Raw genomic sequence first — 25,303 nt, 5'->3', positions numbered from 1 at the left:
TTCGGCGCTTTGAAATGTCTAGTCGCGGGCCACATGGAACTGAAACCTGGAAGCGAGGTTTCTTCTTCACCCTACCTTTTGCTTCCCTGGGTGTGGCTTAGGTTTTCAGTTCCATTTCCCATCATCTCCGTCCCAGGGGCATCCCGCTCCCCCTTCGTCCACAACTTTCCCCCCCTCTTTCATCCCTCCATCCCGTTATCGTTCTTCCCGGGTAAGCGGTTGCTGCACTCTGACGAAACATCGATATCAGACGAGGCGTGTACTGGCTTTGCTCAAGAACCACAAAATCTCTACAGCTTTGCTCGCATTATATCTGGGCTCCCATATTCTGATAGGATAAAACATACTTGAATGATCTGCCAGTTGGAATCAATCGATCAATCCATCACCAATAGACCCGTTGCAGCAGCATCTGGTACAGGACATATATCGGGCCGCGCCAGCGAACCATCATCTCTACTCCGGCAGTAGCTTGCGACGAGATAAGAAACCCTACGCGCATGTGCTTTTTTCCTGTTAGTGCGAGCATTGCCAACTAAAAAGTAATTCCGCCCATGGCGCAATAGCGTTTGTTGTCACACACGGTTCTTTCACTCTTAACTCTCCTCTTACTTTTCACTCTCACTTTCAATCCTCTCTTTGCTGAATACACAGCTTGGGCTTGCAGACTGATCTTGAGTGTCACGCTCGAGACGGATACTGTGCTCGAGCACGCAAGAACACCAGGCGTTGAAAGGTAACGCTGGTGGGACCCGAGGCGGCAACACATCAACGCCCGGACTGGGTCCAATATGGCTACACACAGCGGCTTTCCGGATTCGGATCCCGCATCAACTCTGAGTCGGGGCACTGCGATGGATTCCCAAGGCATGGACTCAGATACAACGACACGTCTTCGCGATACCCTCAAGACAAACGGGCTCACGGACAATGACACCGAAGCGACGGGCCTGTTGGGTCCTGACGGCGGCCATGATGCTCGCAAGGACAGCTGGGCCGCAATGAAGGACTTTGATGGGCTACCATGGTGGAGAAAACCAGCTGTATGTTCCAGGCTTTTGACGATTGCTTTGATGAGTTGCTAATCAACGGCACAGGTCTGGTGGCTGGTAGCACCTTATGCCATGTTCACCTTGGCCTTTGGAGGCTCTTTGGTCCCCAAGATTAATCTGTAGGATTCCCTCACTGTTGAACCATGTTCGCCCGCCTCACAGCCCGTGGGTATGGGCTAATTCTCGTCCCTCAAACTAATGAAATCCAGAATCATCACTCTCATATGTGACCGGTACTTTGCCGATAGATCAGCAGCAGATCCTAGCTTCGTCTTCACACCTGTTATCCACGGCGGCAACAACCCCCAATGCAACACCCCCGACGTACAGCGCCTAGTTGCAAGCTTCACCTTGTGCATGAGCGTTTTGGTGGGCATAATCAGCGCTTTCACTGCACCCAAGCTCGGAGCACTCTCGGATCGATATGGTCGCACATCGATGGTGGCCATCTGTTCCGTCGGTGGCGTCGTTTCCGAGATTACGGTCATCTTGGCTGGGAAGTATCCAGATACCGTTCACTACAGCTGGATTTTGCTCGGCGCCTTTTTCGACGGCCTGGCCGGTTCCTTCACTGCTGGCAGCGTCCTCATCCACTCGTATGCCAGCGATTGTACGCCCCCATCCAAAAGAGGCGTTGCCATTGGTTATCTCCACGCGTGCCTGTTCACCGGCCTCGCCTTCGGTCCTCTCCTAGCCGGCTATTTCGTCAAGTGGACAGGATCCCTTTTGTCCATCTTTTACGTTACCCTTGGTTGCCACATCGTCTTCATCCTGTTCATCTACTTCGTCACCCCCGAATCGCTCTCCCGGAGGCGGCAGCTCCTCGCACGCGAGAAATACGCCAGGGAGCAGGAGGCCCTCGGGGAAGTTCCCCGTTGGGCAGCCGCGGTGTCCAAGTTCATCCCTTTTGGCAAGCACTTTGGACATGGCGTGCGCTCTGTGCACAGGGCGAATCCTTTTGCTCCGTTGAAGGTCCTGTTTCCATCGGGTCCTCAACATAAGCGCCTGCGTCGCAATCTTGTCACGCTGGCACTCATCGACATGTCCATCCTTGGAGCTGCCATGAGCTCCGGCACGATCTTGATCTTGTACACAGAATTTGTCTTTGGCTGGGGAAACCTCGAGGCCTCGCGGTTCATGTCCCTGGTCTCGATGGTCCGGATCTTCGTTCTCATTGGCATTTTCCCCGTCATCAATTACATCTTCCGCACTCGGCCTGCAGCTCGCCGAAGGAGGGAGTCTGGCAACTTGCCGGTTGACGAGAAGAATGTCGGCGCCGACGAACTGGACGTCTGGGTTCTGCGCAGTGCCCTGATCTCCGATGTCATCGGCATTGGCGGGTACATATTTGCTCGTACCCAGGAGTGGTTTATCCTGTCAGCCGTCATTGCAGCCTTTGGGGGGCTCGGATCGGCATCGATTCAGGCCTCTATAAGCAAACATGTCCCTACTGAGCGGGTGGGACAGTTGCTGGGAGCTGTTGGGCTGCTTCATGCCCTGGCACGTGTCTTCTTCCCCATCATCTTCAATGGGCTGTATGCAGCGACCGTGTCGACGTATCCGCAGGCGTTCTTTGTGTTGCTGTGTTCTATCTTTGCGGTAGCGCTGGTAGCGTCTTTTACTGTTAGACCTCATGGTATGTTCAGTCCCCTTTGAAGAGCCCTCATCGGCCGTGGCTTTGTTTTGTTTTGGCACCCGCTGACAGTTTGTTGTAGTATTCATAGCAGAGGATGATGAGCCTAGACCTTCGTCAGCTGGTTCAGGATCGACACGAATTAGGCAGAGGCAGGATCTGTTGGAGGATGAGGAGGTTATACCTGGCTTGTAAGATCTAGTATGTCATGCTTATTTGTAGCCCTTTCGCAATCTCCCCTTGGCATTTTAGTTGTATGTATGTGTGGATAGATTTCTCTACACCAGGCGGTTTTTGTTTTTTGTTGCTTATATCGCGTGGATGCTGTATCTATCAAGGCGGCTTTTATTTCTTGTTGTTCATATCGCTTGGATGCTCTGCCCAGTGCCTAGAAATGTGAATCTTCTGTTAAGACGGGAAACACCACTTGAAGGATTGTACTGTGTGAACTCCTCTCATTTATCAATGATCAGATACATGTGTGTATAGGTTGGCGATAGTGTCGACCTCAAAGGCCAGTGCATTAGTAGTCGTTGGAGTTGACCAGCTTACCTAGTTTGGGAATTATCTCTCATAACACCAAGATGTCGTCTTTTTTTTTCTCAAAACAGATACTATTCTTGACAATACAAGAGTGTATGTGAACATCTCTCGGATATCTGAGGACCGAGCAAGTGAATTGGCGAACATTGTGGAAATCGCGATGGACCGTTCAGTCCTTGTCTTTGAATGGATTGGTTGCTTAAGCTGCCCTGTCGTTGTAACGTCACTGCTGCAAAGAATCCATGCGCCGCAGTCTCCACCGATATCACGGGCTGTCAAGACACCGCTGTCAGCGACACTTATACCGAGCTGTGTTCGTGTCTCACTTCACCGCAACACCAGCTCTCATACGTCGTCGTCCAACACCCGACTGTCGTGAAACCCAAAAGCTTTGACAACATTCCCCAACTACCGGAACGTCTGACATCATCTTCATGACCAAAGTCCAGATCGCCTGGAAGTCATATCCACAGGGCTGCGCATGGGGCACATTTTCAAAAAGACAGAGGTTCACCTTCTTAGTTTGATCAGAAGTGGAAAGACGACCATTGTCCTCAAAAGACAACATAGACAACTTATCAGCCTTTCCGCTGCCCCGCGCATTTCCAAGCATAACAGAACTCTACCGCGATCCACGCCGACGACACTCACCGGCCGTTCGTCGATACTTCCCACCACCCTCTGTGGTTCAACCTTCCCTCCTACCTTCAAGGTCGCACCGCCAACAACAGCAACTGGAAAGATGACAATGAGCACCTCTTCCGACCCTTCGGAAGGGAACATTCGCCCAGCATCAACCCAAAAATCCCACTACAGCGACAGTGAAATCCACTTCGGTCCCTTCAAAGTAACCAACCAAGTCTTTCTCCGGACCCCTCACTCCTTCGCCCTGGTGAACCTCAAACCTCTTCTTCCCGGCCACGTCCTCGTCTGCCCCTTGGTCCCACACAAGCGATTAACCGACCTCTCCCCCGCCGAAGTCACCGATTTGTTCTCCACCGTGCAAGTGGTGCAGAGGATGTTGGGACGGTATTACTTCCACCCTGGTACCACCACCACCACCACCCGCCCAAAACAGAGGGAGAAGGAGGAGAAGGAGGAGGAGGAGGGTGGAGTTGCAGAAGATAAAGTGATGCTGGAAACAGGAGGCTCCTTCAACATCGCCGTACAAGATGGTCCCGAAGCCGGCCAAACCGTTTCCCACGTACACGTGCACGTCATCCCGCGGATTCGCAACGTAAGCGCCAAGGACACCGAGACGCCGTCGGATGCGCTGTATGAGTGGATGGCGGAGGAGAAGGGGAATATTGGGGGGGCGTTCTGGGATAGGGATTATGGGCACGGGCATGGGCACGGGCATGGGCACGGTAACGATGGTGGGCCTCATCATCACCATCATCATCATCTTCAGCACAGCAGTACTTTTGGGCAGCAACGAGAGCGTGCTCTTGGAGGGCAACAATTAAACGGGAGTGGGAGTGACGTCCAGAGCAAAGAGGGGGAGGCACTTTTACGGGAGGAGGAGGAGGGGGAGGAGGAGGAGGAGGGAGTGGCGGAAATGCAGGCGAGACCAAAGCCGGGAGGAAGTTTCCCTAGTATCGAGGATGCGGCGAGGACGGCGAGGGAGATGGAGGAGATGGAGAGGGAGGCCGGGGAGTATAGAAGGGTATTGGAGGAGATGGGAATATTGAGTGTATAGCAGGGGTGTACACAAAAGAATTGAAGAGGTGTGGTTGACGATCGTTGAGTTGGTAGACTAGATATGGAACACAGTACCTACCTATATAGTTATTTGAAATGGATGTGTATTCAAGTGAAAGACAACTACCTAAAGTGACTCAGCATAGACCAAACATATTGGACATGCCCCCCTGTTCATTTGTAACCTTCTTATGGTCGCTGCTTTGTTATGCGTGGTTCTTAAACAAGAGGAAAGTAGAAAAATTTGATGGGTTTAGGAGAATTTGGACAATCCTAAATTGCCATAGTCCGATGGACAGGAGTTTAATAAAACTCCATTGCAAAGTTTTCTGTCGTCGAGCCAAGTATTTATGCAAGCTTTGAATCACCATGGCACCTAAAAGAGCTTCTTCCTGAAGTTTTTTTTTTTTTTTTTCGAAGGAATTTGTGTATAGAACGACACTATCGCATTTATTCTCTCAACCATGGGTATATATATGTATGTCCGAATTCCCCCTCTACCCATCCATTTCCTTTTCCAAATCCCGTGTCCTACAATTCAAATCACATGAGAGAAACCCAAACTCAATCTAGACCTGGGAGATGTCCCAAGCCGTCCAAGCTGCCCAATTCATCCAGACCCACCAAATCATCCAATAGCCCAGATCCTCCTATTGGATCGAACCCTCCTCCTCCACCTCCTACCGTCGTCATTCCCATGCCCGTTGATTCTATACCACCCCCCCCTCTCTCTGCCCCATGATGATACGCAAACATATTAGCCTCTTGCTGCTGTTGCTGTTGCTGTTGCTGTTGCTGTTGCTGTTGCTGTTGCTGTTGCTGTTGCTGTTGCTGTTGCTGTTGCTGTCGCTGTTGCTGTTGCTGTCGCTGTCCTGTACTACCGCCGCCGCCGCCGCCGCCGCCGCCAATATTCCCTCGAGGAGCTAGCCTCGCCATGCTATCACCAGCACCACCAGTAGGTCCACCCCCATCCCCAATACCACCAGTGCTTGTAGCTGTGCCTGCTCCACCGCCCTCCAGATCCCACCCCTGAAAGCCCTGTTGCCAGGTGACGCCATCCTTCAGGTACCAATCCTGTCCATCAATGGCGTAGATCGAGCTGGGGCTTACGTGTCGGCCAACGCTCTTGTGGTTGGAAGCTGTTGATCTCGTTGCAGTCGCCAAGTTATTCGCGTGTAACTGGGCTGGAGTAAAGGTCTGCGTGGCAGCTGCTGGAGGTTTCACGGTGTTTGTGCCGACTGATCCAACTGTGGGATATCGTTGTGCTTGTGGTTGTTGTTGCTGTTGTGGCTGCTTTTGATGATGCGGATGTTGGGATACGATGTTATTGTTATTGTTGTTGCCGGGTGAAGAGGTTGGTATACCCCATGCCGTAATGGTGGCGAGAGTGTCGCTCATGGACATTGATGAGGCGCTCACCGGGTGGGTGAGCAGGTTATGTTGTTGCTGCTGGTAGGTCATGTGGTTATGGTGTGGCTGTTGAGGTTGATGTTGGTTTTGTAGGTGGTGGTGGTGTTGGTGAAGCATATTGTTTTGGCTTAAGCTAGATATAGCCTGCATGTTCTGCTGTTGCTGGGGGATGATGGGAGCGGACGGATCAGGCAGGTCGGAGAAGGTGACTATATTAGGCGACATTCCGGGATCAGATATACTCTCCGGACCAAGATGCGGAGGAGTTGGGTGGCTATATAGTGTCATTGGACTGTACGGTTGTTGTTCGAGTACTGCGGCGGCTGTTGTAGAAAAAAGCAGAGACGCTTCTGGGGTGTAAGGAGGTGCAGGCGAGGATGGAGCGAGAGAAGGGGCCGTCCTGTTGGGTGAGGGGACCTCGGAAGTGCTAAACATTCCGTACTTTTCGTCTGTCCTCTTCAAGACAATGGCGGCCTCCTCGGGTAGTTCCACATTCCACTTCCGAGCTAGAACGCTGATGATACCTAATGTTCTCCGCGCACAAGGCCAGTCTTCAGCCATTTCCTCCAACTGTCTAACGCCGTGGGTTATATCCCGTCTGGCAGTTTTCTCGGGCAAATTGAGCATGTGTATTGTGCACGCAGAATGCAGCATGTATACGGCAATGTTACATATTTGCCGGAGGTTATATAGCTTTTTGTAAAGTCGCATAAGTTTGGATATGCTATTGGCGTTAGTTGTGCATATTCTTCGGGGCTGGACCTTCTCCAGGGGCGAAGCTTCCTTTGTGTACTTTAGGAAGGGTCGGAATAGATGGATATACTGTAGATGATAAAACATGCTGTGAAAAGGTGAGTAACTCCGCCCAGTCTTGGGTAAGTAGAGAGTGAGAAAACCTACTGCATTAGAATGACATTGGGTAACTGGCCATCCTTGGGTTCGAATTCCTTTGGTAGCTCCGTTCTCCAGTCTTCCAGACGCCGATGAAGTTCGCTAAGCTTTTTGAGCTCAGCTGACTTGCCGCTCGATCTTCCAATATGACTGGGGTGGTAGAAGAAGAGTAAAAGATCACTACTGATCTCGCAGAGTTTCGACAACTGTAAGCCTATAGCCCGTGTCCGAGATGGCTGCTTGCAAGACTGGTCGAAGCCTGCGTCGGTATAAGGAGACCACAGTTCAGCATCTTCGTCTGGAAACACATCATACTTCGGAACGTTATAGGTGTTTTTGGGAAGCTGTGGTAGCCGCCCGAGATAGTTTGACCAGCACTTGTCAAACACAAAGCAACCCCAAAAGGTGATTCTCCGGGCATCCACCTCCTTTTCGTCCAGCGATCCAATGTCTAGATTCAGGCCAATGTCTTGAGCCATTCTGAAGCTCATGCCGCTGTATACCCAGCCTTTCGCTTCCCGTCCGCAGCCTGCTTCTCGCACTGACATAAGCGCCAGAGCTTGCACGGTAGTGAGCCTTGGTTTTTCGTACTCGTCGTTCTGAACAATCAGTCTCTTGGCCTCGGCGAAGAAGTGATCACCCTTGGTCCTGCTGTCCCCAGGTACCGCAAAGGCACCGTCCACACTTGTGAAGTGACAGCCAAGCGCGAGCATGGCATTGACCAGCAGCGACGAACAGTAAACAGTGGAGCGTGGTTGGCCAGCCGGCTTTCCCTTGATGAAATCCCGATAAAACAAGCTTCTAGACAGCGTGGTGAAGTAAGGATAGTGCCAGTTGAAATACATGTTGACGAGATGGATGATTAGTTGAGGATTCTTGGTCACCTCTGTCCAGGTGGTGATTGGATTCTCATCGCAGGTCGACAGGCGGGTTTCAAGCTCCGGTTCTTCAGAGGCATCTGTCGGTTCACTGAGATATATGAGGTGCGAGGTACCGCCAATAAAACGAACAGAACCATTTTCGATCCGGAGCTCTCCCATCTTACGGGCCAAGTCCCTCTCACCCTCAACGGCCTGACTGGTAGCGTCATCTCTGCCAGGTTGGGTGGGTTCATCGCTGTCATCGTTGTCGTTGGTTGCTGTTGCGTTCTTCTCATCCCTGCGGATGGACTCGGCTACTTCGTCAAGGTCGTCACAGGTGCGAATCCTCCTCACAATGTCGATCACATCTTCCTCGGAAGCATTCAAAATGGCCTCTATTAGGATCTGCAGTGTGGCGTTCTGGGCTTTCATGCTATCGTTCTTCTCCCGGTAGACGCCTTTTCGGCGGTGATCTGAATTTGGGTCATAGATGCACTCGGTGCCGTAGACACTGGCACAGGCCGCGCAGCTCGGAAGGGCGCCGTCACACTTGGACTTCCTCCTCCGACAGGCGATGCAGGCCGTGCTCACACATCGTCGCTTTTGGTTGGTAGGGTCAGCGCCCCGCCTAGACTTCTTCTTGGAAGGTAACGAAGAGGCGATGTTGTCGGGGGCGAGTCCGGCTGAGCCTGGCGCATCTTGAGAGGACATCATTTGAACATCCGAACTGTTCATCTGCCGGGGAGTACCTTGGTGAGCTGCCAAGTACAAGCCGTGGTAATGGTTCTGGCAAGGACTGCAACTGTGACAGCAAGCAAGCCTCGACACGGAATTGTGACGCCTGATATCGTCTGGCCGATGGGTTCTGTACCAGGGTGCTGGGTTGCGGGGAATTGGCGGGGAGTCCCCGGGGCCTCAACTCTTAAGGGACCGGTGGGACTGAAGGCCGTGTGCGACTGAAGCAATGGAGGATCTCTTGAACGATTATCAAAGTCGCGGACGACGGGCGTTGTATCCCAACCAACAGTGATAACCTCGGCGAAGCTCCGTCGAGGTCGGCAACAGAACTCCACGGTCCTCACAGCGCGGGCGTGGGTCGAGACAGCCCAACAGAGGCAAGGGAGATCCGGGGTAGTCCGGGGTAGGGATTTCGGGAAGAGAAAAGTCACAACAGTGATGGCGATGGGGGCGGCCGGGTTGGTCAAGACGGTTCTTGAGTCAGAGTACACGGCCGGGTGAGAAGAGGACAAGAGGCCGAACAAGCGATTAGAGAACGCCGGCGCAAGCGGGACGTTCAACAAGCAGACGGACGACTCAGAAAAAAAGCAACAAAAAAAAAAGGCTATTGGATAAGCCCCTGAGATGTTGCGGATCTCCTGTTCTCTTGTTCACCGTTGGACGTGAGGTGAAGTGGTTGATGATCAATAAAATGGGAGCGAAGTTTGAACTAAACCCCCAAAGCCCCAACCAAGACTCGGGACGTCGGCTGGTACGTGCTGTTTCCTTGAGGTACCTTACCCAGTTGATGTGCTCGGGTACGCAGGCATATGTAACAGTTGTCGACTTACGCTTCGTAGCAGTACACGAAATAAGGAGACAAGGCTGCTGGGACTCTGTGAAACTGACCGTTTCCGGTCTGAGGGCCAAAATGACTTGGACCCCTATCGTGTCGAGTGACGATAATTGTCGATTCGTAGGTAGTGCGTGTGCAGCTTTGAACCTCGACCTAGTTGCAAGTTGTAAAGGCTCTGAATTGTTTCTACACACGCTATAATAGTGTTAGTAATCATGATCATTGCCCATGGCGAGGTTTTCTCGGCAATATCATTGGTCGAACGGAGGTTCCTTAAAGCATCAGAAGAGGATCTCGAGCACTGTGTCTGTTTCGTAGATACTGCATCGCATCTCATTCGTTGCGTCCAGCCCCCAAACTGCACTAGGTATACTAGAACTCCATCTTACACTACATCGTGTGCTCATCCCGTACTTGCAGCCAACACAACGCCCAGACATCGATACATAGTACCCTAAGACCCAAGTTGGTAAATGGCGACTTGCGGTCTGGAACGATATCATAGGCGTGCTCAGCGTGGAAGGCCCAGCATGAAAGAAAATGACTGTTCAGTAAACGAATGGCTGTTTCCCCAAAGCGCCTGAGACGGTCTCCTTGTCTACCCAAAGCATTGACTATGGCCGCGTCACCTTGGTATCTACACATAATCCAGTCGGCGTTTTTTTAGCTATCAGAGACCACAACTTCCAATCTTTGAGGGAACAACAGCATGAAGGTCTGACATGATAAAACATCTAGTAGTCCATTCACTCAACTTGTCTAGCAAAAGTGATACAATGCTTACTTCTAGAACCATCGCCTTTATACTGCGTATATATTCGCATGCAATAACCACAGCACGCTATCAAGGTCAATATCGGATGTTGTAGTACGAAATCCCTGCCCTTTTAAGTTTAAAACAAACACCACCCATATAACGCCGTCCGAATGTTTTACAGCCTCGAGAATTATTCATCAGGAACAAGTCATCAGTCCGTCCGGCCCAGAACTTGGAGCATACCAATGCCGGCCTTCTATTGCTGCTCGACAGCCTCAGCCTTAGTGTCGACCTTCTTCGCCGCTGGCTCAGCACTCTTGTCTCCGTCATCTTCACGGGCACGCTTGTTGTTGTTACTATACCACACGTTAGTAAATGTTCGAAACCCAGTTGTCGGATGGCTGTAACTTACTCGTTGTTGCGGTCACGGTTGTCGCGACCACCACGGCCGCCACGGCCACCGCGGCCACCCCTTCCACGACCACGGCCACCCTTGAAGCCGTTTCTCTGGTCGTTATCACGACGCGACTTCCAGTCACCCTTGTCACCACCGCTGCGGCCGCCACGTCCGCGGCCACGTTCGGCACCCTTGATGCTGCCCTCGAAGAAGATCTTTTTCTTGCTGGTGCCGGGCTCCATCTTGCCCTCCTTAATGAGCTGGGTCTTCTCGTCCAGGTAATCCTTCTTCTTCTTGATGACGAGCTCTTGATCCTGCCACTTGGGGGCGGGGTTCAGGGCAACAAAGGCGTTGGCTTCGTCTTCCGTCTTAAACTCAACGAAGACCGAGCCCTTGAATTTGTTCTCCTCGTTACGCCTCAGCTTGACCAGGTTGACCTGACCAAACTTGGTGAAGAAAGCCTCGATGTCGAACTGAGTGGATCCGGTCTCTTCGCCGAAACCCTTGACGTAAACGCTGGCAGCCAGACGGGCCTTTTGCGCATCAGAGGACGAAGTGTAGGCCTTCTTGCGCTTGACCGTCTCCTGGCCCTCCTCGCCAGACACATCCAAGAAGGCGCTCTCCTTCAACGCGGCGACGACGGCCGAGTAGGGCTGGAACATCTGCATGCGCTTGAAGCTGCAGATGGTCTTGAGCGAAACGGGCTTGTTCTCCACGCCTCCGGTCGTCTCCCACATGAACTTATCGGTAGGGAGGTTGCTGTCGCTGAAGTAGAACTCGACCTAAGACTATTTGTTAGACACGGGGACACGCAGCATGCCAACTGTTTTTGTAGTCTGATCGTACCTGGTTGCGGATCTTGACGGGATCGTCAGTGACGGGCTGGGTCGAAGGATCGTATTTCCTGTTGTTCTTGTAGTCGGCGCGGTCGATAGACTTGGTAGCCTCAGGCTTCTTCTCCTCCTCCTTGCTGGCATCCTCAGTCTTGGGAGCCTCCTCGGCGGCGGGGGCAGCCTCCGCGACGGGGGCCTCTACAGTCTCGGTTTGGACCTCGGTCTGAACATTCTCGACGGCAGGCGCAGCCTCAGTGTTGGCGGTGGTATCGCTCATGATGAAGGTCGGAGTGGCCTGTAGGTATTTGAAAGGGTAAAGTACAAGCGGCTGTAAAGGCAATTGACCGTCTAACGTGACGCGCGTGCACGGAAGAGAAGAATGGATGTAGATGGCCGGGAGAGAGATAATGGTGAACGGATGATGAAAATGCAGAAAGTGCACTGGAGACCGGGGACCAAGCAGGCAAAACGACGAAATTATTTAGTGGGTCCTTCAGGTGCACTCCAGTTTTGGGGCGGTAGGCGCAAAATGTTATTGCAGGGTGCAGTGGGGGAATGGTGTTGGGTTGGTGCAGGGTTGATTGTTGATCGACGCGACAGGAAAGTCGGCCATTCACCAGCAAATCCCAGGACGTGTGTGAAGTGTAGAGGTAGTCACGTAGTGTAAGTCAGGTAGGACCTCGATAATTCTGAACTGTAACACACACTTCAATTCCCTTGTCAAAGATCGAGAGTTTGATTCAGTCTTGTCCATCCATTACTGAGCTCCCTCCCTCCATCATCATACAGCAGCGTAACCCATCTGCCCTGACTTTTTCCAGGGTCTGTCGGCATTGGAGTCATATCGAGGACTGCACTTGTCAAAACCTCCCCCTCAGCGCAAAAAAATGGAAGCGGCGAAACCAAGCAAGCAACCAAATCAGCCCCACCCAGGTCCAAGGGAACCGCCTTTGGGTTTAGACTTTTTGTGCCGATTTCTACCGCCTGGCTCTGCTTCTAGCCCCACTCCACTTGCACCCGCAATCCGCCAAGAGGTTGCGGAGCTATACCGCATGCGCTCTAGCTCCCGCATCCTGTGCCTGCCAGTTCTCCACCATCCGGCCTGGAGTTGACGCGCACAGTGGCCCGAGCTTCTCACGTGAATGCGACCAATGGGCGAGCGCGTGCTCCAATTCGGGTCTGAAATAATTTTCGGAGGACGGCGCCCGATAAGAGGTGGAAGGGCCCCGGGAAGCTCCCCTCGTTGGCAGTGCTGCTAGGTGCCCCGGACCGCTCCGGACTCGACAATCTCCAAACAACCTGCGCCGAACCGGTCCGTCCACTTCGCCAAAAGCACGGGGCCTACAGTCCGATCCGATCCCCCGAAGCTCCTCCAAACACACCACACCCAACATGAAGATCCGGAGGTTGTTCAAGTACCACAGTTTGAAGAAAAAGGTATGTGCTATTCGGTGTTTTATGCCGCCGTCGCCGGGTTTGCCGTTGGTCATCGTCGCCGCCGCCGCATCATCACCCCATTCGCCCCATTACCTACTACCTGCCAGTCCCATTGCCACGACACTCAACACCCACCACACGCGATCATGCTGACGTATTTTGTGTGCGCTTCTTCTTCTTCCGAATAGCCCATCAGGCCGACATGGAACAAATATAACCTGTACAACCTGGCTACGGCCGGGAGAGAACCCAGAATCAGCGGCAAGACATTCTTCCAGCAGAAATGGCTCGCCAAGTCCTTGACACGAGCATACCACGGCGAGCACATCAAGGAACGCAAATGGGCGCGCATGTTTAGCCGTCGCCTACCGGCCGTCGTCAACATGGACCCGGCATACATGGCCAAATATAACGGCAGCGAACAAGCCGCCGGCCGCGGTTCCGGCCTCTCAGAGCCCCCAGCCTACGAGAAGACCGCCGACGAGAAACCTGCCAAGCAAGTCATCGCCAACCCGGGCAGGAAGGTTCCCACGCCGTACGAGCAAATGACCTTTGCGCCTCTCGAGAGACGCCTCGATATCGCCATATTCAGAGCCCTCTTTGCCAGCAGTGCGAGACAGGCCCGCCAGATGGTTGTGCACGGTGCCGTCACCGTCAACGGCAAGAAGGCATGTACACCATCACAACGTTCCAATACCGAATCCCACAATACAGTGCACCCATGCCAAAGCTGCTTGTTTCGGCGCTAACATTACCCGATCCTTTTGCAGATGAAACACCCCGGTTACCTCCTGAACCCTGGCGATCTCTTCCAAGTCGACGTCGAGCGCGTCCTCTATGCGACCGGTGCGCCCAAGGACAAGAAGCTCCTCGCCGCGGCTATGAAGGCCGCCAAGAAGGAGCTTGCGGAGGAAGCACAGGAAGCCGCCGAAGAGAAGGATGCGGAGGCCGAGGAGGCCGAGGAAGGAGAGGCACAAGAAGCAGCCTCCAAGTCCGGCAAGAAGGAGAAGCAAGTCGACACCTCCAAGTTCGACGAGGCCTGGAACCGCAAGTACGAACTCCTGCAGCTCCAACGTCTGCTGCAGTACGCCAAGCACATCGCCGACTCGCCGTCTCACCAGCTCTCCGCGACGCGCAAGCAAGCATTGCGCGCTTTGAAGCGCGACATCAAGGCCGCCATCAAGCAAGCGCAGCGGCGCGACGGGTCCGTTTCGCCAACCGGTAACGTGGTGGACGACCTGACGATGCTTCTCGAGCGCCTTGCGGTCTCCCCTTCCAAGGCCATTCAGCAGGAGGAGGCGGCCAAGGAGCTGAGCAAGAAGCTTGACAAGCAGTCGCGCCAGGTGCTCAAGAAGGTGATCGAGTACAACGACGAGCACGAGGACAACGAGATCGACCCGAGCAAGCCGTACATGACCCCCTGGAGGCCGCGCAACTACATGTCCGCTTTCGCGTTCATCCCCCGCTACCTTGAGGTCAACCAGAACATCTGCGCGGCCGTCTACCTCCGCCACCCCGTGGCGCGCCCGGGCGAGTCCGAAGTACCGTCGCCTTTCTCCCCCACTATCAACCAACTCGCGTTCAACTGGTACTTACGGAGAGGTTAAAGGAGGTCTAGTTAGGAGCGAGGGAATGAAAAGGGGAGATGGAGGGAGGAACGGCAGTCACTCTCTGCCGTCTCAGAGCGGTAGAATTCGCCAATGGACGATTAGAGTCGCGCGCACCCAGTTTTTTGCATGTCGCGGGTACGCTCTATTGTGCTTGTTGCATCTTCAAGGCAACCTCGGATGATGTGATACTCTGCACCTGCTGCGGCTTCAGTTGGACCATGCGTTGGAAATCGGGTTCGGTCTCGATGAGAAAGCTGCGAAGTGGGCGGCAAATCTCGCGATTCCCGGAGAAAAAGGAGACGGGGATGGATCATGCATGAGATGAGTTGACTTCATACGTATTTTGGGCACATTGCGCGTAACAGTTTGTTCGTTCCTCAATACCCGAACAATCTGTTGCAGACTCATTCAGTTCGCCCCCTTCGGCATCGATGTACGCTACATGTATCATTACCACTATTAACTAAATGGATATAAAGAGGGGCATAGACAAATTTCCTTCTTCTTTGCGTAAGAAAGTCATGAGACAGATGAGAACCACCGAGACACCTACGGTCTCCTCTCTGAAAGCTCAGTGCTTATATAGTAAAATTGCCAATCATAGCATTGTCGATCGAGAGGAGCAGTGCAAAGGTAAACACTTATCACTGAGGAAGACGGCAAAATTCGCCTTGAGAGCGCGAGAGAGAAAAAGGCTAAGAAATAACTATCTAGGAGAGGCTAAGTGTACGTTGAGTGTGTGTATGTTTTATGTGGTAAGCAAGAACCCTCCGTGGCTGGAGAGCGAAGCACCAGTTGAGAGAATCGGCCGGAAATGTTGGGTTGGGTATGACCGACCGTAAACCGTGAAAAGAAAAACCTCCTACAAGAATTCCCCGTGAAATAAAAACATCTGATCGCCGATGAAAGCAGTTAATAAAATACATGTGTTGTTGGGATATCTGGTCGTTCGTTGCTTTTCGTCCAAGTGAGATTTCCCGCCTGTTCCCTTACGCCCCCTTTGCAACTTGCATATGGTGCAACGTCGCGAGCACAATTCAAACCCGACTCCTTCTGATCCCTCTATGAGCTTCTCGGTTGTGAATTGCTCCTCGCTCCCGCCAGCCACAGCATCCTAACCGACTTGTCAGTCATGGTGGCAGCCGGAAACATGATGTTGCCGACAGTCGGTCAAGAAGACAAGGGCAAGCAGAGCCGCGAAAGGGAGTTGAGGGCCTGATTGCTGCTGCGCCGCAAACATCTGATGGGGAACAGCCAACGAATTATCTCTCTTTCTTCTCCCTCATATTTTCGGAACTCAACTCCCTAAAGCAGATAAGAGGATATATCTGTTGGAACCATGCTGCCATTGTGAAGTAAGAGATTCTCGAAAAAGCTCCTCCGGCCCAATTACATCTGCATTAGCTTTTCAAGAACAAAGTCGACCGGACCGCACCCCGTCCCAACGACGGAACACACCGGCTTTTGGAAATTTGACCGTTTACGGCAGCCAACAAATTTCTAACAGAAACCCATCCGGTTATGAAGGGATCTGCAAAGAGACTGTTGGCTTGCGAGGGGATCCTCCCGCAGGATTAGGAGGTTATGATTAGAAGATGAACAAATGGAAAACAGAGAATGAAGGAATGAAGCGGCAGGCCGAGGTGTATGCGGGATAACATGACAGTACAACAGTCGTGAGAGGCGGGTGAAGTTGTTGCCGCAAAATTATCGGAGAGAAAATCCCTTCCTCTTTGTCGGCTCCTTCTCAATTGGCCGCCCACTTTCGATTCGGGACTTCTTCTCCTCGAGCTCCAGTCGTTGGCGCTCCAGCTGCTCCTTCATCTCCCTATGACGAGCATACAGCTCCTCTTCGCTCTGCTTCAGCTTGGATTCCTTTTCAGCAACCTTTTGCTGGAAGACCATCTTCATTTCGGCTTCCATCTTCGCAAGCTTCTGTTCGTGGAGGGCGCGCTCTTCCTCCTGCTTGACGGCTGGGTTCACCTCCTTGAAGACGCTTGGATCTTGAGAGACGCCCATAGCGATCAACTTGTCCGTGCGGTAGTTCTCGTAAAGGACGTTGTTGGTGTGCTCCTTGAGCTCCTCCATGTGAGTACGGATGAGCATCTGGCGGAGCTTCACAAAGTCGCAATGCTCCTCATTGTCCACCTCGATCACACCCCAAGGGTAACGGCGACCGCGAACCTTACGGCCATCGGCGTTTGTGATCTCGTTGGTCGCACCGACAACAGCGAAGGGGACCTTGGACATGATCTCGTTGTTCTCCGCGATGGTCTCCTCATCGTCGAGTTCGTAGCGAGGGCCCTCAAAGATTTGCACCTTGTGGTACTTGATATCCGCAAGAATCTATGATAAACTGTTAGTATTGATCGCAGAACCAGTAGGGCCCGAAGACATACTCTAGCCTTGAAAGCAGCAATCTCGTCATCGGTGAGAGTATCCGACTTGGCGATGACGGGAATCAAGTTGACCTTGGTGTGGAGACGCTTCATGACCTCGATATCAAGAGGCTTGAGCGAGTGACCGGTGGGCTGGATGAAGAACACACAGGCATGGATCCTGTTGTCCACAATGTTCATGCGGTTCACCTTGTTTTCGGCATCCAAGTAAGCATCGAAGCGCTGTTCGATGTTGTCCACAATAGGACGCCAAGACTCGTCGTTGTTGACAAAGTCGCCGAAGCCAGGAGTGTCAACGACGGTCAAACGGAGGCGAACACCAGCCTCTTCAATATCGGCGCTGATAGACTGAATGGTGACAGTCTTGGGAACAATGTCGAGGCTAGGTCCCTTGCGCTCCTTGGGAGGGTAAAGCGAAGTGTTAAAGAGAGTGTTAACGAGGGTCGACTTTCCGAGTCCCGATTCACCTGCATGTCTAGAATTAGTAAATCTCCTTCAATGGACACAGAAAGCGTCACATACCAACAACCATGACATTGAAGTTGAAGCCCTTGCGGACGCTCTTGCGGTGCCATTGGTTGGGAAGGTTGGCGAAACCAACGTATCCCGTCAGCTTCCTTCGGACAATGTTTCGGTTGTCGCTCAAGGTAGAAGGGAGAGCTGCGGCCACGGTGTCAGAACCAGAAGCATCTTGATGTTGTTTCGTCTGAGATGGCAATGGCTGGGAAGTCGATGACTGAGGTACGGGAGCCGCCCTAACAGGAGGAGAGGTGGGAATACCGTTCGAAGCTGTCATAGAGCCAACGTTAGCATGATATCCATCATCTTGTGCCCAAAAGTATGTAATGTATGTCCAGTCAAGTGCGCGGAGCTCTCAACTACTAGAGGATAAAGGCCGCTTCGGTAATGGCTCCTGGGACACAGTCGGATCCGTAGCCTTGGGATATAGCTCGTCGTATGAGAATTGTTGGGTCATTGGCAACGTCGGGGCCGGGTCCTCGATTTCCAGCAAGCTCTTGTATCGGCGTAGAGCCTTCTTGATCATCTCGTTGTTCTCCCCAAGGGGCAAACTGCTGGTCCGTGTTCCGGAGACGGAAACGGGGGACACGGGACCATCCCGCGAGGCGCTTCCATCGATGGTTTCAGCGAGACTGGCGAAGCTCTTCTCAAACTGAACACTTTTGGCGCGGCCCCGGGTGGCATTGTGCATCATGGTAGCGAAATGCATTGCAGCGGAGTCGTTTGAACAAAGTATTTGGGTGGTAAGATGGTTCTCTTCCAAAAAAAAGACGGTTCCCAAGAAACGGTAGATGGCAAGCGGACAACGAATGTGATGATCGTATCAGAAGAACGAGCTGTGATGTTGGTGGGGGGAAGGGAGATGAAAAGTCGGCGAAGGGCGGCGTTGAGTCGGGTTTTGTTGAGCCCTTGGACCGTAGAGTAAGGTACGAGGAGGTCGGTGATCCGGCGATGCTTCCTGCGGCTTGGTCGAATGGGCAGGTTAAGTAGAGGACAGAAAGCAAGCGCTTACCCATTATAGCAGAAGGTACCGTGATGGTGATGTTTCGGTCGAGTCGAGAAGTGAACGGTTGATGAAAAAGGTAAAAAAATTCGGGATCGTAAGGAAGGCGCGAAGTCTGGAAGGTAAACGAATAGCGTCAGTCATTGAGATGGAAGCTGAATTGCACCCGGCATGTGTCTTCCTCCTTCTCCGTGCAGACGGCTACCGCCCACTCGTCAAGTGCCCTGCAGTGCGAGTCCGGTACTACCAGCACCGACACCACCTAAAACCCCAACGTGGATTGCGGTGGAGGCAAACGGGCTGGCTGGAGTGGCTGCTCGTATCGGCGCAGCCCAGCGGCAACTATGAGGGGGGCTTGTGACGACGAAGAGCACGAGATACCGGCAGGTTGGGGCAGTAGCAACAGAGCCATTCGGTATCTGTCGAGCCGGACGGGGAGGCTGTAGATACGTGCTCTGGGCTGGACCAGGAGCGAGCGTCTATACAGAGAGTATCGGAGTTCACGATCAAGCAGCATCAACTTACCGGAAGGAAGGCGAGCCGGTAGGGTAGATACCTCGATGGTTCGCGTATTGTCAAAGGTTGGGTAGTTGTCAATGGGCGCCGCCTAGTGCGGATTTCCAAGGCAATTGGCCGGTGAATCTGAAAGGTAACGCTGGATCGCGTATGAATATGAAAAGAGTGCCAAAGGTAAGGTACGAAATGAAGACGGGGACGTGATAACGGGGAGGAGAATGCTGAGTTGTTGCCGGTAGAAAAGAATGGGAAATTTTGTGTGAGGAGCGACGGCAGTCAGTGTGGCAGCAGCAAGCACCAGCAGCAGCAGCGAGCAGACAGGGCGGCTTCAGTCGAAGAAGATGGATGGATGATTGTGGATGGGATGGGGGGTGGGTATGGAGATTGGGTAGGTGTTTAGATTGCCTGTGCCTGGCTGCATCGACGTTCCGTTTGGAGCAGTTCAAAAGGGGTTCAGGTTCGACGTGCCAAATGTGGTGTTAGGTGGTGTCGTGCTGGAACCCGGATGGACGCCGGACAGGCCATGGCAGGCCCGACGCACCAGTGCCAGGACCACGAGTAAAACACTGCACACGGGCGCAAGGTCGCAAGGCCTCGCTCGCTGGTGGCCCGGCTGGCACATTAGACTTCGATTAGGAAGTGTCCACTGGCCTGACGGGTGGGCAACCTAAAAGGACATGCTAAGGGGAAAACTAATAAGCAGGGGTTGACACAATCGGACACATGATTGGTCAGGACATGGTTACAGCCCAGCATTTGGGGAAAAAGATGAGTGTGAATTCTGGGGCTCGAGAAATCCAATCTCAAAACTTGTGTCAACACAATATACTAACCTTGAGTAGCTGGCATCGAGCAACGGGAACTTCATCTTTTGTCTATGAGTAATATCTAACCCATCATCTCAACATGAGACCTATGAGACCTACACTAAGCTACCAGTGTAGAACGCAATACCAACAAGAGCAAACATTTGACAAGCAAGCAGAAAGGAGTAGGAACCACAAAGGTCATGCCGCCTCGGCTCAATTTGCCATGTCCGCACTGTACTAGCACGGATGTGACGATGAGCTAAGTACTTATGAGCCAGGGAGCTCCTGAAAATTAAATTACGTGCATTTGTTGGAGACCAAATCCCGTGCACTTTCACATTTTGATTTGCTTCGCGCTTCTCTGCAACTCTATTTGGTGCTTGGCTCTCTGGTATGACTGCTCATGATATTCGGACATAACTTGCTGAGGCTGGCTACGAGGCACGGGTAGGCGGGCTAGGTAGGTTTGAGCGCGTCTAGATCCCACACCCGACTTCGGAACCAGACGAGCGACTGTTTCAGTCAGGGCAAACAGCATCATCTCCTTCAAGTTGTCTTTGCTGGAGGCCAAATACCATGGATTATGTGTTTTTATATTATACGCCTGTTTCCGCCTGTTGATGAGACAGACATGGTGGCTACCGTCAGGCTCCTACACTCTGGATGTGGTGCTCGGGCGCTTGCATCCAAATATTGTCGCCGTGCTTTGGTGTAAATCCCGTGAGTTCTTGCTGGACATTTTGATCGGTGCGGTCGATAGGGATCACTTTTCTTCTTCAAAGCCGTCACGGTGGTCGATCATCGGAGACCCTGGATGAGATCAGAAAAGCAAGACACGGGACCAACTCGATGTCCCATGGTTAGAGAAACATGGCAATGGCGTGGCTTGGGACATTTGGGCGCATATCCGTCGATTTTCGGTGCATCCTGGAGCATACCGCTTCCATGTGGAGGTGGTTGCAAGATGCGCCTGGCCCTGATGGTCTGACACCCTGGGTGTGGAAACCCCAGTTCCATTCATACATAGAAGCTCCTCCAGTTCCCGTCCTCCATAACAAGCGAACGGGAATGGAGCCGCCTGGCTTTTTAAAGAAACAATCCGATCAACTTCCCCACATCCGGAAGGGCTGGACTGGACGCTTCGTTTTCTTATATTTTTTCCCGCCTCGGTCACAGAAATCAAAGACGAACACATTGGCCTTTCGGGAATTCCTAAAACACTCTGGCACGACCACATCTGTATACACAGTATCCTCTACTTCCCCACTAGGTAGAGGCAGTTTGGTTCCAGAATTGCATGCGGAGGATTAAAGTAATTCTCAAAGGTTCGGACGACAAGTATTGTACTTCGGGTGTTCCCGAGAAGTCACATGATTGGTTAATCGGTGCGCACACATAGTTGGTCGATGTATGCTTCCCCGTCTGCTCGTTGGAAGAAGAACGGGTGGATAGTGGGCAGAGATAAGGATATTCGTGTTAATGTAAGTAAGCAACTTTCAAGATCGACTACATATGTACTCCCACATACCGGTATACAGTCAAGAAAAATCCATGCTAGCTTGGACCAAGTTGCAGCGTTGATTTCTTTCAAAGGACGGGATCTTGGCAAGTTGGAACATCCGGAGTGTATCCCGACACCACCGAGCTAATTAATAGTGTAGACGGGATATCCACTGGAAGAGGCAAAAGGTCCAGTACGTGACCATGGGAGAAATGTGCCAGGGGCTCCAGTTCTTGCTTGCCGATTGAGTAGAAAGGTACGAGGTAGGCAAGTAACGAAGATGATGGGACTGGCAGGAGCATTCCACTTGGACACGAAGAAATCCGGATATGCTACGGGTCGCTTATCGGGCTTGCACCGTCGGAAGGTAGTAGGTAGAGTACAAGCTGTTGGGTGGTACCCTTCTAACAGACCTCGGGCCCCTCCAGCTCAGGTTTCCAAGCTCCATAGCTATGATGTCAGAATCGCATACACAAATCAACTCCAGACTCCTCGGGGAATCAGTTACCGTAACCGATCGATACAGTCATACAAGCTGCCGACAATAAAACTTGGACGGAAGGACTAGGAAGCTCGTCAAATAGACCAAGTTCGCTCGTCAACTGGGCCGGGCGCTTTTCGGCCAACATGATAGCCCTTAATCGAGAGCAATATCCAAACAAGTGTCGTGTCGGGACCTGTCTTTAATAAAGGACCCCAGGTTCCTGCCTACCTCCCCCATCCTCTACAGGTATTTCGAGACTGCGCGCAACACCAACCTAACTTTGGTGTCTCTTAATTTTAGCCCGCGTCGTGCCGCATCGCATATTGAGCATTTCCTTTAGCCTTGCCAGCGGAGGTACTGCAACCTACCAGCAACCGCGAAGATGGCGCGGCTGGGCCAATTGACCTTCGCCATCTCATCAACGGGTCGCCGATCTCCCCTGGCAAGGTCTCTCACACAAAGTGGCGCCCTCTTGAGAGCACCGGCAAGGACGAAACCCTCCCTGCTATCCTTCCAACAGACGCGACATGGCTTCTTCGCTTCAGGCGATAACAAGCCCAAACCAAAGACGCGGGTCCCTCGATCCCTCTCGGCGGTACTCCTCGGCTCCTTGCTTGTTTTCTCGCTCAACCCAACGGCTGATGTTGTTCAGACTTTCGACTCAACCGACAAGACTGCGAAGACAGACCGATCGAGCGATACAGACCTCTTCGCTCAGGAGCTAGAATCTCACGGCAAAATCGACGATAGTAGCACCTGGTCTAAACTCGTTGATGGCTTTGAGGGCTTCTCGGCCATGACCTCGGCCGAGGCAGGCAAACTTTCCAACAAGCTGGTCGATCTTGTTCTTCCAGAATGGTCCAAACTCATTCCTGGCTACATCAGAAAGCTCCAACGGGAGCTCAACATGGCCCCAGGTTCTCTCGCCGCTGAAATCTGGGAGGAGGCCCGCGATCCTGCCATAAATCCTGAGATCCAGTACTCGGCCAAGGTTCGCGTTTCGGAGGACCTCTGTGACGAAGAGAAAACTTTCCTGGCGCGCAGGAAAAAGATAACAGCCGTTGCGTTGGCTCACTACCTTGGCATAAAAGAGGAGGATGTCAACCCAGAAGACGTACCCACCATTGCCATATGTGGCTCTGGTGGTGGCCTTAGGGCGCTCGTCGCTGGAACCGGGTCATATATGGCGGCGGCCGAGGATGGCCTTTTCGATTGTATCACGTATACATCAGGCGTCAGTGGATCCTGTTGGCTTCAGTCTCTGTACTTCTCCTCCCTTGCAGGCAACGATTTCCAGCGACTTATTAACCACTTGAAAGCACGTCTCGGCATTCATATTGCCTACCCGCCTACTGCCTTCTCGGCTCTATTGTCTGCGCCTACGAACAAGCTACTGCTAACCGCCGTAGTAGAAAAGCTGAAGGGTGATCCAGAAGCTGATTTTGGGCTCGTTGACGCATACGGGCTGCTGCTAGCAGCCAGGTTGTTCATTCCTAAGGGAGAACTTGGCATCAATGCACAGGACTTCAAGCTGTCTCACCAGCAAGAGTACATTCGCTACGGACAAAATCCCATGCCCATTTATACGGCTGTGCGCCATGAAATCCCCGAGCTGGACGAGGCCGACAACGAGCAGTCTCATGCTTCAGAGGCGGCAAAAGCTGAGGCCAAGAAAGAAGCATGGTTTCAGTGGTTTGAAATGACGCCTTTCGAGCTTTTCTGCGAAGAGTTCGCTGCCGGTATCCCCACCTGGGCCATGGGCAGAAGTTTCCAAGACGGCGTCAACCTGCCTACAACAGAAGGCTTCTACCTTCCCGAAATCCGGTTGCCTGTACTCCTGGGCATATGGGGCAGTGCGTTCTGCGCAACACTGAGCCATTACTACCGCGAAATCCGCCCTTTGATCCAGAGCCTTGGTGGTTTCCAGGCTGTAGACAACTTGATCTGGGGTCACAATGAGAATCTCAGCAAGGTTCATCCAATCGATCCGGCGACGATCCCGAATTTCATCCACGGAATGAACGGCAAGCTTCCGCCAACGGTTCCTCGGCTTGCTTACGACTCCGATTACATCCAACTTATGGACTCTGGCATGTCCAATAACCTCCCTATCTACCCCTTATTGCGGCCAGGTCGCAATGTCGACATTATAGTCGCATTCGATGCTTCTGCCGACATCAAGACGGACAACTGGCTCTCCGTGGTCGAAGGTTACGCAAGGCAAAGGGGGATTAAGGGATGGCCCATAGGTGCCGGCTGGCCCAAGGCGTCTGCATCGGCCTCCACCACCGCCAGGGAATTGAAGGAAGCTGAAGAAGCCACAGAAGCCGAAGCCGATAACAAACTCGCCCAAGCCAAAGCCGACCAAGCCATCCGACACGCCAACGACCCCAAGGTAAAGCCCGAAGGCGACAGCGACCAGAGCTTGATGAGCCAGCAAGAGAAATACGACCAAACCGCCCACGAGCTCGGCTACTGTACCGTCTGGGTCGGCACAACCGAGGAGCGACGCACCGATGACCCGCCGCCGCCGCCAGTGGACGATACCTCGTCATGGAAGCTCATGGAGCCGAACGCCGGCATTGCGGTCGTCTACATGCCATTCCTGGCCAACGAGAAGGTTTCTAGCTCTGTTGATCCAGCCTCGAGCGATTACATGAGCACGTGGAACTTTGTGTACACACCGGAACAAGTTGATCAGGTTGTCGCACTCGCGAGGGCGAACTATGACGAGGGCAAAGAGAAGATTCGGGCGACGGTAAGGGCGGTGTATGAACGCAAGAAGAATAGTAGACTGGAGAGGGAGAAGAGGATGGCGGAGGAGAGGCAGAGGAGGAAGGTTAGGCTAGGGATCGACGGTAAGTTGGGCGAGGGTGATCACTTCAGTTGAGCTGAGCGAGCGCGTTGTGTCTCTTCTTTTTGTTGATTTGGGAGGCGAGTGATTCTCTGTGGGTTACTCTTTGGTGATGGAGATGGTAGGAATGGGTTATGACTCATGAGATGGATGACGATGAATGAGATGACGGATGGTTATACCCCAAAATGAGGATGAAGAGGATAGACAATGCCGAAGAGATTAAGAGATGAGTAACAGAAACTTAATGTGTGTTTTTTTAACCAGTAGGAGAAAACCTACGCGCACTCCATGTTCTCCTTGGTGCACCCTATTATCTTAGACCACTGTACCTTAACAATATGCCAATTCTATAGTTGTCAAAGTCTCCTTCATTGATCCCTTTGCATCAGGTCGCAAGTTCTGATGAACGTGTTTTTGGAAACGTCGTGACAAAGTACCAGGAGGGGGTGAGAAAGTGAGGACGCAACTACAGAGAGAACAGTCCACATTTCATCTCCCCTCTCACCAACTTCATCTTC

The 25,303-nt window shown here is 52.5% G+C and overlaps 7 protein-coding genes across 8 annotated transcripts; 4 read left to right on the top strand and 3 right to left on the bottom strand.

Annotated features, from left to right (window-relative positions):
* Positions 1–21: 21 nt before the first annotated feature.
* NCU08292 (hypothetical protein) lies at positions 22–3,269 on the top strand. The gene is made up of 4 exons (XM_957412.3): positions 22–1,043; positions 1,098–1,171; positions 1,262–2,688; positions 2,768–3,269. Exons 1-4 carry the CDS (start codon positions 792–794, stop codon positions 2,878–2,880), a joined length of 1,866 nt encoding a protein of 621 aa, XP_962505.3. The 5' UTR covers positions 22–791; the 3' UTR covers positions 2,881–3,269.
* A 284-nt stretch (positions 3,270–3,553) lies between these two features.
* Positions 3,554–5,044, top strand: NCU08293 (Bis(5'-adenosyl)-triphosphatase). The gene has a single exon (XM_957413.3). The coding sequence runs from the start codon at positions 3,710–3,712 to the stop codon at positions 4,925–4,927; it is 1,218 nt and encodes a 405-aa protein (XP_962506.3). The 5' UTR covers positions 3,554–3,709; the 3' UTR covers positions 4,928–5,044.
* Positions 5,045–5,375: 331 nt separating this feature from the next.
* Positions 5,376–9,776, bottom strand: nit-4 (nitrate nonutilizer-4). The gene is made up of 2 exons (XM_957414.3): positions 7,240–9,776; positions 5,376–7,180 (listed from the first exon to the last, which is right to left on the bottom strand). Exons 1-2 carry the CDS (start codon positions 8,823–8,825, stop codon positions 5,494–5,496), a joined length of 3,273 nt encoding a protein of 1,090 aa, XP_962507.3. The 5' UTR covers positions 8,826–9,776; the 3' UTR covers positions 5,376–5,493.
* Positions 9,777–10,320: 544 nt separating this feature from the next.
* NCU08295 (RNA-binding La domain-containing protein) lies at positions 10,321–12,248 on the bottom strand. The gene is made up of 3 exons (XM_957415.3): positions 11,664–12,248; positions 10,833–11,599; positions 10,321–10,776 (listed from the first exon to the last, which is right to left on the bottom strand). Exons 1-3 carry the CDS (start codon positions 11,925–11,927, stop codon positions 10,677–10,679), a joined length of 1,131 nt encoding a protein of 376 aa, XP_962508.1. The 5' UTR covers positions 11,928–12,248; the 3' UTR covers positions 10,321–10,676.
* A 605-nt stretch (positions 12,249–12,853) lies between these two features.
* NCU08296 (30S ribosomal subunit S4) lies at positions 12,854–15,238 on the top strand. Its single transcript, XM_957416.2, has 3 exons — positions 12,854–13,087; positions 13,276–13,755; positions 13,858–15,238. The coding sequence occupies exons 1-3, from the start codon at positions 13,043–13,045 to the stop codon at positions 14,692–14,694; spliced, it is 1,362 nt and encodes a 453-aa protein (XP_962509.2). The 5' UTR covers positions 12,854–13,042; the 3' UTR covers positions 14,695–15,238.
* Positions 15,213–19,738, bottom strand: NCU08297. Of its 2 annotated transcripts, XM_011395996.1 has the most exons (6): positions 19,144–19,500; positions 18,628–18,733; positions 17,877–17,885; positions 17,619–17,756; positions 17,097–17,563; positions 15,366–17,043 (listed from the first exon to the last, which is right to left on the bottom strand). In XM_011395996.1, exons 2-6 carry the CDS (start codon positions 18,629–18,631, stop codon positions 16,405–16,407), a joined length of 1,257 nt encoding a protein of 418 aa, XP_011394298.1. In that variant the 5' UTR covers positions 18,632–18,733; positions 19,144–19,500; the 3' UTR covers positions 15,366–16,404. The 2 variants fall into 2 exon arrangements, with proteins under 2 accessions (XP_011394297.1, XP_011394298.1); XM_011395995.1 differs by having other exon boundaries at positions 15,213–17,043; positions 17,619–17,885; positions 19,144–19,738.
* A 2,184-nt stretch (positions 19,739–21,922) lies between these two features.
* NCU08298 (cytosolic phospholipase A2 zeta) lies at positions 21,923–25,163 on the top strand. The gene has a single exon (XM_957418.3). It carries the CDS (start codon positions 22,311–22,313, stop codon positions 24,816–24,818), a length of 2,508 nt encoding a protein of 835 aa, XP_962511.2. The 5' UTR covers positions 21,923–22,310; the 3' UTR covers positions 24,819–25,163.
* The last annotated feature ends 140 nt before the right edge of the window (positions 25,164–25,303 follow it).

The sequence above is a fragment of the Neurospora crassa genome, linkage group IV (genome assembly GCF_000182925.2).
Source record: "Neurospora crassa OR74A linkage group IV, whole genome shotgun sequence".
Classification (NCBI taxonomy): Eukaryota; Fungi; Ascomycota; class Sordariomycetes; order Sordariales; family Sordariaceae; genus Neurospora; species Neurospora crassa.
This window is presented reverse-complemented; position numbering and strand designations above follow the sequence as displayed.